This window comes from Pagrus major, chromosome 3 (assembly GCF_040436345.1).
Source record: "Pagrus major chromosome 3, Pma_NU_1.0".
In the NCBI taxonomy this organism is placed as follows: domain Eukaryota; kingdom Metazoa; phylum Chordata; class Actinopteri; order Spariformes; family Sparidae; genus Pagrus; species Pagrus major.
The window spans coordinates 11,506,320-11,521,592 of NC_133217.1; the positions used below are offsets into that span (position 1 = coordinate 11,506,320).

Genomic DNA, 15,273 nt, shown 5'->3' on the forward strand with positions numbered 1-15,273 from the left:
TGTAGCTTATAGTATTTTCTTCCATCACAATTTACACACGTCCATTCATATAAACAGGCTTCCATGTTAGCTTAATTACAAATGCGTCATGTGGGCGAGGCCACCACAGAGAAGTGTAGGGGTTAACTCAGGCGCTGTACTTTCATGGTATATGAAGCTTTATGACAGCTGCTATCACAAAACTACAAAAGAGATTTTAAGTTCAAAATGGCCACTCACTCCTAGGTAAAGGTGATATTAAATGGTACAGGCTAATGCTAATATCCCACTGGCTAGCAGATGTGCTAACACCATTAGTGTGATTAAACTTTCACATTTCCATGTTAACTGTTCATTTTAGGATAATGAGTTGCTTCTTACATCAGTCTATGACGTTTCACCAAACTCCACAGTGTCCTCATTCATTTTTCATCGACTTTAACTTTTTTTCTTTTTATCTGGGATAGAGAGACTTCAATTCATGGCTCAGTTTCTGGCAATGCAGGTGTTATTTTGCGATTAATACAAGTCCCACTCTTTGGGTAAAGCGCCATCACCACATGAATACCAAGAACTCACCTTTGGGTTGTCTCGTTTCCATTGCAGATTGTGATTTGAGCTCTGTGGGCTTATTTCAGTGTCAGGTTGCGGCAGACTAACCACTCGTATAATTGCAATAAAGCTCCTGGAAATGCCATTTCTCCCTTCATTTAGTTTTGAGAGCAGGCATTTATCCTAATGGCCACAAGAGAGCGCCATTAGCTACCCAATTGGCAGCTTCAAATTGATGTTTTACTGACCATGTAAGTTACTGGACCGTTCATGATTATTAGACCCAGTTTAAATGTACTGTTATGTGCTCTTGCCCCATTATTACAGAGGCATAGAGCTACATAAGGTGGTGGGTGAGGACCTGGATTTGAGCTGGGAGGCAAGGTGTGGCACAGCAAGTCCATACTTGATCTCATCATGAGAGGAAGACAACAGTGTCTGAGGTCAAATCATTTACATTACATCGTGGGAGCATTCAGGACCAATGGTCTCTATAATCTGACAACTGGGTGAACCGTATTAATTAATAAGACGTCAGCTGTCAGTAGTTTTTTTCACATTTTGCAAACAAATATTAGAAAAAAAATCCCTGATTAACACCCTGACTGCAGTTTGTTTCAAATCAAATGCCATCCAAATACATTTCTTCAAACAATTAATCTTTAATAGCACAATTATACAATACAATCAACATGCCCTCCCCCCCACTTTACTTTCACAGATGAGAACTCTGAATAAACTATTTACATTTTATGGCACATACTATAAGCAGTTGTGGCTGTAGCTGATGGCTAAGGAGGAGGGGTTGAGTATACGTGGCAGCGCTTAGAGGTAAAAGGGGTGGAGGCAGGGTGGTCGTTTGGTGTAGGGGAGTAGGCTATGGAGCGACAGATGTGTAGAGGCCAGAATGTCAGCGGCAGCGGAGCAGTGGTGAGGTGGAAGCCAGCACTGATGACAGCATCACCACAATGAAGGGTCATATCTGGTGAGAGAGAGAGGGGAAAAGGTCACGATCAGCCTCCCATGAGGGGCACAGCAACAACACGGAGCTCTTACGCTCAATTTTACACACACACCTCGACTGTGGAAGGGTGTCTGTGCTTTCCTTCAACAGCAGCTCTGAGACCAGTGTGTCCAGAATCTCAGGACTGGACCTCTTTCCATACCTGAGACACACACAGAGACAGACACACAGGCAACCGGATGATGTATTATCAAGCGGAGGGAGAATTTAAAGGGCTTAGCAACAACTTGGACCTTGTGGTTGTCAAATGGAAAAACATAACAGAGAAAAAGAGACACCCTGGCTGAACTGAGCATGGGGAAATAATTAACTGAAGCTATTACTCTGCATGTCCTCATGTCAAATGTCCAATTATAAGCTCAGTGAAGTCAGAACACAGCTAGACCGAGACCCTGCCGGGGCAGACAGGAGTTGCTTCACAGGTGGTTATATTTCCTTTTTCTGTCCCTCAGATGATAAGCCGTGCTGGGGCGCTTGTCACCCCGGGTGGCTAAACACCTGCAGCGGCATCCAAGCCCCTGACATTCAGAAGAAAGCTGAAAACTGTGGGTGATTTGACATGGCATGCTGGCCAAGGAAGTCATTTGTCCTCAGGTTTTTTGCTACAGGTGGTAAACGGGCAGCGGGTGTTCCCAGCTTTGTAGCGAGGTGTGAGAAGCTGCAGCCAGACCCAGACTGGCAGCTCCAACAGGCAAAAGTTTAGATCAGCTTATTTATGGATTTGCTTCTGTTTTGTTTGTTTGATGTCAAATTGTTGTGCTTTATCGTCAGATCACTATGTCAAGAACACAACAGTCGATGTCAGATGTTGAGGAAAGTTTCCCAGAAAGCCAAATGTTGATGAAGCGCGTTCATATTTTTTCACATTAAAGGGGCACTATGTCATATTTGAGAAGAAATTTAAACTCAAAAATTCAAATTCAAACTGAGGTTATTATACAAATTCTGATTTTTTTTTTTCTGTAAGTGAATAAACAAGCTGTTCTCAAAGGAAATTAAGGTCCCCAGAACACTGTTTGAAACTAGAAAGGAGTATGAAATTGTGTTGTCCTTTACAAGTTTGTTTTTCAGTTTATTCAGTCATGAAAACGAAGAAAGTTTGTTTATTTAATTTGTTTCGGCGTAAAAAATCAAAGAGGATCTTTCTCATCTGATTAAAATTTCTTCTCCAAAACCACAAAGTGCACCTTTAAATGCAAACATTTTATGTGGAACCTGTGAGCTTCCAGCCATGGTAATAAAATAATCCACCAAAAATAAAATCATGCCTTCCTATTGATCAGAAATTGGAAATGGCACAGTATTTATAGCTATGGGAGAAAATGGTTTAACCTGGAAAAATATACTGATAGCAGTCATTTTAAGACAGAATACAATTAATTGTAATGAAGTATTCCTTTATCAGTTTAAACCTGAAATCAAATGAACTCCAGCTCTGTTAACAAGCTTCCTATTCCTGCAGAGAGGTGTAATTAGTTAGTCCGCCTACCTCTGTCTTGTTATAAGGTTGATGTAATGTCTCAGGGCTGAGTAGTACTTGGCCAGGTCCTCCGCCGGAGCGTCCTCCCCGGGGTTCTCCGGTTTCACCGGGTATCCCTCCGTCAGGGCGCCCAGACAGAGCAGCGCCCACAGCAGGAACCCCAGAGTCCCCAGCCAGCTCACCAAGTTAGGATGCATCTGAGCGAGCACAGTAAAAACTGTTAGACCATGTCACATCACTTAGCACTTTAAATCATTACTTTTAATGAACTAAGGCTGATCAGCTTCCAAGCTGCTCTGGAGTAAATGTATAGTTGGAAACATGATGAGTAGCCTCGTAGATTTCCAATAACCGACTTAAAACCTGCAGATAATCATCACAAGTCATGTCGAGAGGCTTTTCATTAGTTTAATATGGTTTTAATAAATCAAAAAATCCATGTACTTACATTTCCCAGAGGGTCAGGGGGAGTTTTACGCGCTGTCCTGTGGCGTCTCTTCTGCTCTTCTGGGCGCTTGGTGCGCGCTCGGTTTTATATCTGTGCGCGCAAGAGGCGCTGCAGAAAAACGCGTCAGAGCTACGCTTCGTTTAACACAAGTCTGCCTTTCTTCATGTGAACGTCACTGCTGATGCTGTCATTTGCGTGTTTAAAAAAAAACCGTTTCCATTATTTTAAAAGACGTAAAATAACGTAAACTAAAAATAGAGGGAGGAATAAGCCTTGTTTCCAAAGGGACCAAGAGGGGGATTAGGGATAAAGTGTTTTTTTTTGTAAGATTCTAGTTGTTACAAAGACATTTTGGGATACTCAACAATACAATACATGGATATTGCACTACTAACATTATAGAAAGTATGAAAAGTTCACCACAAAGTCACTGGAAAGCATCTGTATTCCCTCTAGAAATATAACTGAACTGAAGCCACTGTGGTGTTAATGTAAAGAACATATGTCTCAAATGCAGGTGTGTGTACATAAACAGGCACATCACACACACACACACCCTCTTAAATGGTTGCATTCAGACACACGCTGTCAAACAGACTGACACACAGGTGCTGAGTGTGATGTTTTGGTGTTTGCAAGGCGTCTCTATGAGCAAGAAGGTGATGAATTATCTCACAATCAAGTAGAGATTCTTCTGCATAATGAGATCAATAATGCCATCTGAAGTCACAAAAGAATGGCAGTCATGTAACACTGTGGGCGAACTTCAAATGAGTTTTGTACAGACAGCCTCCTCACTAAAAGAAGCTCCTGTGACGACGCCTCGGGTGATCTGGAATAAAAAGATCTCAAACAGACTCCAGTGCACATGAGCCCTTTCTTGACACGCTGTTTTAGTGAATCAGTCCACTAATTTCATTTTGCAATTCCTCTCCATCATATGGAAAGAGAGACTGGGACACTCAATGTGAACAAAAGGCCTAAATGTGAATATCGAGATGCGTCAGTCAAAGAAGAGCCCAATCTCCAAGAAACCCACTTAATAAGAAAACCCAAATAGCACTTCAAGTGAATCTGTATACTAAGTGCTTCATTTGCCTCCCATTCATAATCCTTTTGTATACCAGCTCGCAGCCATATAATCTATCAAAATCAGTATTCTTAAGCAGTGCTGCCTTTTAAGATGCTGCGGAGGATGTGTTAAGGGCTTTTTGTATAACACAGGATGCTGAGAGGGGAGACGAGGAATGAGACGTGAGTGAGGGAACGTGGAGCACAAAGTCATGACCGAATCATGATGCTCACAGGCAGGAATTAGAACTTCTAGTCCTCTTCAGGGGATACACACACACACAAGCACTCACTCAGTGACTCGCTTTAATAGGTGTAACACCTTTCTTAAGCTTGAGGCTACATGCAAATGTTGAAGTGTCTGACATATGAAAGAAGCAGATGTATAAGGCACGTGGACAGAGTTAAGAGGTCAGCTAGTGTTTGCTTAAAAATAAGAAGTGACTGTGTAAACTCAATATGATCATGAAGGGATGGATGCATCTTTGAAACAGGTTACGTCTTAAGATCTGACCAAATGTGCCTCTGAATGCACAACTCATCGATCCATGAAGCAGACGGGCTCAAATCGAAGAGGCCATGTTGGGTTAAACTCATGTCCACTAAGAACAAACGACACAAGGAGAATTCAGTCATGCAAGCAGCTTTGCGAGGCTGTGCTTACTCACAGAGGTGTATTGAGCTAAATGCATACGTTAGCTTGTCAACCTGTGACTGTATAAAATGTGGATGGAAGTTAAGGGTCTGGAAAGTGAAGCCACTGTGGAAGTGCCATAAACTTGCATTTTTTCTAACAGCCAACAGCGGGCAACTCCACTGGTTGCAAAGGAGGTCAAGCTTACTTCTCACTTGATTTATTTCCTCAGTAAACAGTAAATTAGTAGCATAGGTGACTATGACATGCTGATGTAAAGCAGGCAGATTATGATGTTTGCTGTGTTCCCCATCTTAGGTTATTGTGCTAACATGCTAACATTTGCAAATTAGCACTTAACACAAAGTACAGCTGAGGTTGAAGGGAATGTCCTTCATTTTGCATGTATTTGGTCATAAACCAATATACTGGACAACTTAAATTTTTGACATGTTTAAGATAAAAGTGAACACAAAAGTTTTAGGACTCCATTCAAGTTCATAACAATCCAACCAATAAATGTTGAGACATTTCATTCAGAACCATGAATGTCAACCTCATGGTGACGGTGGAGGAAAGGTCAGGAGATGACTAAAGTTGTCAGATTCATGATCTAGAGACCAACCGTGAATGTCTGAACAAACATTTGTGTCAATCCATCCAGCTGATATAGAAATATACTGTATTTTACAGTATATAATCGAAACACTGACCTGCTGGTTGCACCTAAAAGAAAAGTGTGAGGATGACCAAATGTGGTAGGATTACCTGAATGCCCGTACATGATTTCATTGCAGTCCATCCAATAGTTGTTGAGATATTTCAGTCTGGAGCAGAGTGGTGGACTGTCTGGCCAACCATCATTACCAACAGCCATGTTGTTAAAACCTAAGGGGGGAAAATTGCCTGACAAAACCTTGTTTGCCAGAATGCATTAATTTTAGTTAATCTCATAGCACTTTTAACCTCAGGTGGAACACAATGTTCAAAACATAGTAGATGAATTCCAAAACAAGCATGTTTTTCATACAGTGGATTAAGAAACACACAGACAAATCCGTGTCTTTAGGGATGCATCTTAACTTTTAAAACAGCATGCATCCTTCCCACCAGGAGCCTAGCTTAGTCGATAACACAGAAACACAGCTCTTCATTTAAGTGTTGCTTCTGCTGAGAGACTGAAACATTGACAATTTTCATGAAAGGTAATACAAGTAACCCGACATTAGTAAATCACTACATTCATGATGTGACTATATGCATTTTACACTGTGAGCCCCCCAATGGCTCCACCTGGGTTGAAGGAGAAGGCGATCCCATGAAAAGACCAACAATGAATATATCCTACAAACCAGTTTGTGGATCTAAATTGTGATATACCTTGTGCGTTGGGACTGCAGAGTTTCAGCTGTTAAAGAGGACCCCTAATTACACCAGCTTTGCTTTTATACACTGAACCAAACAATGCTGGCATAATGTCGCCCCAGCGTGTGATTTTAAATAACATGCTGGCATATTGAGGCGTGATGTGGAACACAACACCGTCTGTGACTACTGTGACGACCGTGTGTCCCATCCTGGTGCCGATTCAGTTCTGTTACTACCACTTACTGGTAGAACAACAGTGCCCGTGCCATCCTGTGCTTGTAGGTTTCATGCCCAAACGGTGAGGCGAAATAAACGTGCAACATCCCCTCCTTGAGCAAGCTGTATCAAATAGACTAAAGAGACGTATCATTATTGCAATGGTTGACATGTTCTTTCATTGCTATGTACATGGGCTCTGTAGCCTCACATAGACCATCCTGGTGCTCAATAGTACAACAAATGTGTATTCATCCACAGCTGAAAATAGTCCCCAACAATTATACAATTTAACCCCGGTTAAGCATCACTCCCAACGTACTAACATGGCCGGCTAGCTCAGGAAATTATTGAGCTTTGTCTTTTTAAAAATTATAATATATACTTGTAACCTGTTTTTAAGGATTTACATCATCAGTAGGAACACATGGGCTTGGGGCAGAGTGTTAAACACCAGGTAGAGAAGTCAGAGAGATAGACTAATGCAGCCAGTTTTGGTATTTGTGGAACAATATGAAATAATGCCAGTCTTACCATTTAAAGTATATAATACTGGGTTGAAAATATGAAAACAACGGTAATAAAATGTAATCAGTGAAATCAAAATAGGACCATGCATTTATTTGTTTGTTTTCCCGAAGACATATTTTTTGCTTGTTTTGCAGCTGTATTCCCATTCAAGCTATCGCTGCACATACAGTGGATTAGTCCATGCTTAGGGCAGTATCAGTCTCAGTCGGTACTCTATTCATTAAATATTTACATCATGTTCTATAATTAAAATTGTTCTGACAGCCACATCAGATTTGGGAAGAAATCTGCTGGATTTCTGGAAGAGGACGCAGCTCTTCCAGCTCAAGGGGAGAAAAATGGCAACGTCACAGGGCGAATGGGGTTCAGGGAGAATATCGTCATTTATTTTGATCAGCATCAGCACTAATAATATCAGTTCTGTTAGAGAGATAGCTACCAATCATCTCCAGTACAGCCCCGGTTGGTTACGCTAATTAGACTAATCAAAACATCCACATTAATGTAATAATGATATATTGCTCTAATAGTAGCACCTTTGCTGTATGGGAGAATTTCTTGGAACTCAGTTTGTCGTTATCAGAAATCATTTCTGTGGAGAACGATTCATTTAGCGAGGAAGCTGTTTAAATGCAAATCGCTTTTCCTCTCCTCTCATCAGCCTCCTGCTTTGGAAAATAAGTTCTCTTCCATGATTTGTTAAGATGAAAAGGCCTGTAATTATCTGTTGCTGTAAATCACATTTTTCAAATTTACATTGTGTACAATCTTAAGAGCAAACACTGACAAGCAGGCAGGCTGTACCTTCTCTATCAGGAGGTTGCATGTAAACGGACTGGGAGGACGAATGGAAAAAAAAGGCAACATCTTGCACAGCTTTGGTGCTTTCTAGGCTATTACACCGCTTTTACACACACGTCTGACATCTAAATTGCTGCTTTATGAGTTCACTATTGTGCTACGGTGACAATGTGTTACTTCTGGAAAGCAAGCACTACTATTACTTAGATAGAGCATCGGCAGCCCCCTTGGGTACGTGGGCTGCAGCTACAAACTGAAGGTGATTCAAGACCTAATATTAGGCTCTTGTTTGAGGTTTAAGGAATGTTTGTCATTTGATTTAATTTAACATTAAGAAAAAAAAAGATGTTTCTGTGCTGAGCTTTGTTGCATTGGTGTTAAATTAAATACAAAAAGATCTGTTATAGATTTTATTACTTACATAAATACCTGAACAATAATTAGTTTGTTTTTACAGAACTGGTCTACCACCAAAGAAGTATCATTTCTGCTATCCACTTCTCTGAGCTGTTAGCTATCATCACTTCAAAGAAGCATGTCCCCCAAATTTTTCCTCTTTGTTCTGGCGTTGACATGAATTGACAGCCTTTGCGAGCAATTACTGAACCATATAACATCTCGGAGAACGCACGCTTTTCTCCACTCTCAGTTCAAAGTACAATAGTGACAACTGCTCAATGAGAAAATAACAAGAAATGATGTCCTTTGTCGTTCTCTCACTTTTTCTAATGCTCTAATTAAGCCCCCACTGCTTCCAGAGTCAACACTATCAAGTCAGTGTTTTAATTCACCTGTCTTTACCTCTCCTCTCGGTGTGTGAGTGTGTGTGTGTGTGTGTGTGTTTGTCTGTCTACCTGCATGTGTGTGCAAATGTGTCTCTGCCACATCTGCTCCTGAGGTGAAAGCAGCTCAAACGTCATGTCAAGAGAAACATTCTATAAGATCGTTTGACTGACAGATGAACAGAAGGTCAAGCCGCCAAGCTGTGGCAGGTCAGTTTTGGCTCAGGTGTGCAGGTAAGAGTCCTGAACCTTGATATTAGAAAACCTGATGAAAGTTGTTACGACGTCAAAGGGCGCTAAACTTAGTTCAATACCTGCTGTGACTTGTGTGAGACCGCAGTGGTCTGGATGTGTCACGGTTATGTCGGGTTGACTGCGTGTTAGTTGAACCTCGGTGACATTAAATATAAATAAACATAAAATTAGATTCTAATCATGCTTGATATGATTAGACTTGACTTGATTAGATTAGCCTGATAAACAACATTTGTATTAATATAAGTGATATTCATCAGTATCATTGCAACACCTCTGTATTCACATTATTTTTAACTTTTATGTTTTAAATTATTTATATTTCTTACAATACGGTGCATTCTGTCTATATATCTTTTTTGAATGAATCTAAATTGAGAACATTTTAAAGGAGACCTCGTCTTTTTTGTTTTTTTCCTCCTTTCCTTCAGTGTTTTAGGTTCCTATGCCAGTAGTCCCGCCTTTAAGTCCGTGACTTTGTGACATCACACAACGTCACCATGTCAGACATTTGCATAATTAATGGCTAGTTGCTAGTTTGGCACAAAATAATTTGGCACAGCTGCTCTGGTGTTGTTAGTGGTGCTGGTTCAGGCGTGTGTGAGCTGACCAATTAGAGCAGACTGGTTGTTCAAGAGGGGGCCTTTAAAGAGACAGGAGCTGAAACAGAGCATTTCAGACAGAGGGGGAATAGAGAGCTGCAGCACTGGACAGTATAAGAAAAATGTGTTTTTTGAACATTAAAGCATGTAAACCTATTTTAGTAGCAACCCAGAATAAAATTAAGAACATGAAATTGAGCATAATATGTCTCCTTTAAGCTGATCACCTCTTCAAGCAAAACAATAACATAAGACTATCCTTAGAGGTTGAGTCTGAATACGTCAGTTCTGATTTAAATAGCAGGCCCTAATCTACAGTATGCAATATGAAGAGAAACAAACAACCAGAAACACATTCTCAGACAGTCTGTATATGGTTACATGCAGCACAAATGAAAGATGCAGTATGCACGAATCCTGTCACTTCTGTATTTCAGTATTTTAATATATCCGCTGAAAATACTTCTGAAAGCACATTTTCAGCCATTTAGCGTGCTGTAGCTCTGAAGGGTAAATGTGATCACCACCGGTGCAGCCGGGTTAAATACATTAGCAGCATTTTAGACACCATGCTAAATGCAGGCTTCGCCGACGAGGAGCCTGTTAATGGAGGGGAAATGAAGGATTTCAGCAGTCTGGCTAATGCATTAGAAAGCGGGTGAAAGCGTCAGTTCCCAAAGTGTTGCATTCATGAAAGACCACAGTTTTACACATGACTGTCAATCAGCCATTGACTGTATCCACATACTTATTCTGCAAATTAAAGCCATTTTTCAGATTTAATGTTATTATTAAGGTAGCTGGTAGAAGGGTGAGTAATGTTGAATTTCTGTAAACGAGCAGTTACACACAAGGACCTGGAGCACACTACATTCCTACACTGAAGCAGCAACTACAGTTACATCTTTATAACAAGCGCCACATAACTATTATGAATAGCTCTAATGGGTTTTAAGAGATTATCCTTATGTATTAATGCTTTACTGATCAATGATTGCATTGTTTGACTCTTTAAGGGTCACAAATGAGGCTGAGTCTTGAGACAAGAAGGATAATTAACCCTAATCTACTGCAGATTTATGACAGTATTTTTTTTTTAGCATTGATATAATTGCCAGGGTGCAATGATTAAAATGTCAGTTTTAGGAAATATTCTTATTGCTTTTTTGCCGAGAATTAAATGAGAAGATCAGTGAAACTCATAGCTGTCATTTAATGTAAAGCTTCAGCCAGCGGTCGGTTAGCTAACTTAGCATAAAGACTGGAAAGAAGGAAACAGCTTCCTTGGCTCCGTCCAAAAGTACCAAAATCTGCCAACCAGCACAGCTAAAGCTCACTCATTAACGTGTCATGTCTTGTTTGTTTAGTGAAGGGGCTTTTTTTCACTGTGTGCTTAGAGAGAGTGTAAAGCAAATTTTAGAGTCGGTGAAATGGCAAAGCCAATGAAAACACACGATTAGACTCTACCCATGGAAACTGTTTCAACTTGAGCAAGAAATTCATGCAAATCCTAGGGTTTTATGAAACTGCTTGCATAAGTATACCAAATTATGACAAAGGAGGAAATAAGAGAAAAAAAATCCCAGTTGCTTGGTAAATTCTGAGTTAAAAAAAAAAATTGGAAAAAAATCCAATATAGATATATCAGCTATATCAGCGGGATACACTGATTGGTGAGTCCATCATTGGCTGTTTTGTTTAATGGGGCTGCTCTTAAATTAAGTACACATAAACTGTCTTATGGATTGTTTGACACTCTTCTGAAAAATATAATAATAACTTAATTACAATTATAGTGGCAGATGTGATGATTTTAGAGAGGCAAAGTCCCTTCCCCTCCGGTGGACCACCATGGGACGTTATTTCAGAAAAAGTATGTACAGTAGATAATGGCGAGAACAAAGCATTTTTTCATCCTGTTTTGCCATGTTTTACATACATGTTGTTAATAGATAATTGTGCAACTCAAGAAAGAATGTCCCTTGACAAAAACGACCACAAATATACATATTTTTTTCCCAAATAAGGTCCCATTAGGGAAACTGGAAGGGTAGTGAGTTCACCTCTCTATCAAAACATGGAAACCCTGTGGCTCTTTGTCATTGGTTAATTAACAATATGACAACTTGTAAACCTTCCAAATGATTCATAGCTCAATGGTACTGATAACGTATCTCTTTAAACAACAAGAATCAGTAGCACTATTTCCACTCTGCCAAATATTCAGTATGTGTGCATTTGTTCAAGGTTATACAGTATACACCCCATTAATGTGTGTATAATTTTGAGTGGGTGTGTAGTCCTGCATGTGTTTAAACACACTTGTTAGTCAAACATTACCATTGATATAACCAAGCGATGCAACATCCCTCTCTGTTCGTTATCAGTGTGCTTTGTGAAAAAGCTAAATCCATTTCTCACGACGTGCTCTCCATCCGCCTCCCAGAGTCTGTCGACACAGGAGGGGATCGAAGCAGAGCCTCTATGAAGTCCCTGCACTGTCAATTTCCCACTGTTTCTACCACAAAAGAGAAGCAACACACACACATCCAATGTGTCAAAGTCATACGTAGGATTGTGCTTCACTTTTAGGACATTGTGATGGGTTTTTTGTTCTTCTTAGAAACAGAACAAGCCGTATTTTGTTCAAGTAAGGTCTGTCCTAAATGGAAAAACAAGCTGATTCTTCAGATAATGAAAGGAGGATACTGGGAGGAAAGGGAACTGCCAGGAATGGTGAAAATATGAGTTCATGATGTTTAAAATTCTTTAGAGGGCCATTTTAATGAAAAGCAGATACAAAGTTTGACAGAAAGCTGTTAAGGCTTTAGACCTTAAGTAATTCAATAGGTGCCCACATACATGACAAAGGTATTTTTAGGAAAAACAAATGTAGGATATATTCACATTTTGAAAATGTGTATTGTTACTGTGGGATCAATCATATTTTATATGGATGTCCTCTAAGACATCTGATAAAGGGCCATGCATACATTTTATTTCCTCCGTTTTCCCATGATAACGAGTTAATTTCATTTGTTTTCTCGAGATCTCGAGTTAGAAAACGGCAGTTGGTTTTTCGAGATATTATCTTGAAATAACAAGATATGTTGAGATATTATCTCGAAATAACATGATATTATCGAGATATTATCTCGAAATAACAAGATATTATCGAGATATTATCTTGAAATATCTGCTGTTTTCCTGAGATAACGGGATTATTTTCTCTAGATCTCAAGATAACGAAACTTTGTTTTCCCGAGATAACAGGATAATTTTCTCTAGATCTCGAGATAGCGAAACTTTGTTTTCCTGAGATAACGATATAATTAATTCGAGATCTTGAGAAAACAAAATGATAGTGTAATATATTAAGTCATTGCAGGAAACATCATTCAGTGTAGGAATGTCAGAGGAGCAGGAGCATATCGATCACCGCGTCACATATCTTTTCAATCAAGGCCTGACACAGGCTGAAATAGCATTATGGCTTGCTATTACAGATAATATACACATTAGTGTGCGTAATCTAAAAAGACGGTTAGCAAGGCGGCGCAATCTAATCGAGCCTGATGTCGTCGTTAACTACATACATGATAGGCCTGAGCTCGTAGCTGCTACGAGGTCCCGGTGTCTCCATAATCTCAGGCCTATCATATCACAGTCATTATCTCGAGATCTCGAATTAATTATATCGTTATCTCGGGAAAACAAAGTTTTGTTATCTCGAGAAAATTATCCCGTTATCTCGGGAAAACGAAGTTTCATTATCTCGAGATCTCGAGAAAATTATCCCGTTATCTCGGGAAAACGGCAGTTGTTATTTCGAGATAATAGCTCGAGATCTCGAGAAAACAAATGAAATTAACTCGTTATCACGGGAAAACGGAGGAAATAAAATGTATGAATGCATGGCCCTTTAGGGCTTCCGTACCTTCATGTCATTCAGATATTGACTTATATATATATATATATATATATATATATATATATATGTATATATATATATATATATACATATATATATACATATATATCCTCATATATCCTTAGTTTAATAACTATTCTATCTGCAAAAACAGTTGTTTTTTTGCCACCTGGGGGCAGCAACAACGAGCCAGCTATGAACACAACAATGCCTTGTAAAGCAAATGGTTGCCTATATTATGCATCCAGTGGACAGAGTAGCATTAGTGGACTGTAAGTCCAATATTTACTCTCTTTTAGCTCGGTTTTAGGTCTCCACCAACTTCTTAAAAACATGTATGGCTCTTTAGCTGCTAAATACAACACTATGTTCGCTAGCTAGCCACTAACCTTGAGCTGTTTGAGGCCGAGCAAGAAGTATACAGTGGGTTTATCAAAACACTTTGCTAAAACAAGCTTCTTCAGAAGCTATGCATCAGAAAGCAATACAGTGCTGTAGGGATGACGCATATTTGTAGGCTAACTGGGAAGTTAGCATCGCCCTGGTTCCCTCATCAAAAAGCCTATGGGATATTTTCATTGGATTTTTGTCAAAAATAAGCTCTGTGGCAAACACAAACTCATGATACTTGTGTTGTTATTTTGTTTTGTTCAGCAAGATAATCTTCACAAATCAGCACCACTTTTATCATTTTCAAAGCCTGAATAAAATCAACAACAGTAGAGCGCTAACGTTAGGCTATAAAAGAAGTGTGCTGTGATTGCATGACTTCAAAGTCACCACCACTAATCAACATACAACACTTAACTATACACATTTTGTATAAATTGATCAATCTACTACTTGAATATTTTGACTTTACAGCTAAAGTTGGCCTGTAAAGAAGGACTATTGAGCAGCAGAAGTATTTTATGGCATAGAAGAAGCCATGAAAATCTCAAAACCCATTCAAAAACCGGCTTTGAGACAAGGGACCAGGAAGTGGAAAAATGCTAACTTATTTCCAGGTTTTAGGACTCATTCCTAATGCACAAAAACAGTAAGGATAAACGGTGGAAAACTGAAACAGTTAGCTAAAAGATGCTAAAATGCTCCATAGAGCTGAGAGTCACTGAAGCTTTAGGTGATTAATATCACGATGAAGGAGTAAAAAGCAAAGGGATAGACGCAGAACTTGACACTTGGATGGATTAGAGGCTAACAGATATATTGGGCCATTTGTTCCTATCACTCAGTTTTTGCATTTTGGAAATTCTATCACAAGCTGTTATTTCCCTCAAAGTAGTATCTGGATGATAGTTTGAAATGATTTGTCATTACCTGTCAGTCTATTGTGTCTCTCTGTGCCGCAGAGTTTTTGTTACCTCTCTCTCACTCTGTGGGGAAATTAGGGGAGTGTGTTCTTCGTCTCCACACACTGACTTGAGTGTGTGCTTACCGTAACTGTCACTGGGGTAATTAAATGTTTCCTTGCGCACTAATTGCCAATTTAATCTTCTGTGCTCCTCTGACGTTTTGTAGTGGCGGATCTGTCAGTCAAGCTGGGCGTGGTTCCCATGGGGATAAGGGAAGTGTAGTAGTCATTCACTTCAACCGATG

General features: G+C 39.7%; 1 protein-coding gene across 1 annotated transcript; it reads right to left on the bottom strand.

Moving 5' to 3' along the window:
* Positions 1-1,179: 1,179 nt before the first annotated feature.
* On the bottom strand, positions 1,180-3,534 carry npy (neuropeptide Y). The gene is made up of 4 exons (XM_073463217.1): positions 3,484-3,534; positions 3,045-3,232; positions 1,608-1,697; positions 1,180-1,513 (listed from the first exon to the last, which is right to left on the bottom strand). The coding sequence occupies exons 2-4, from the start codon at positions 3,230-3,232 to the stop codon at positions 1,492-1,494; spliced, it is 300 nt and encodes a 99-aa protein (XP_073319318.1). The 5' UTR covers positions 3,484-3,534; the 3' UTR covers positions 1,180-1,491.
* Between the last annotated feature and the right edge of the window lie 11,739 nt (positions 3,535-15,273).

Excerpts from the sequence above, each read along its gene's own strand:
- npy (XM_073463217.1), bottom strand. The coding sequence starts at position 3,232 with ATGCATCCTAACTTGGTGAGCTGGCTGGGGACTCTGGGGTTCCTGCTG. Across the intron at positions 1,698-3,044 it reads AACCTTATAACAAGACAGAG|GTATGGAAAGAGGTCCAGTC; the intron begins GTAGGCGGACTA and ends TGTGTGTCTCAG. Across the intron at positions 1,514-1,607 it reads GACACCCTTCCACAGTCGAG|ATATGACCCTTCATTGTGGT; the intron begins GTGTGTGTGTAA and ends CTCTCTCACCAG.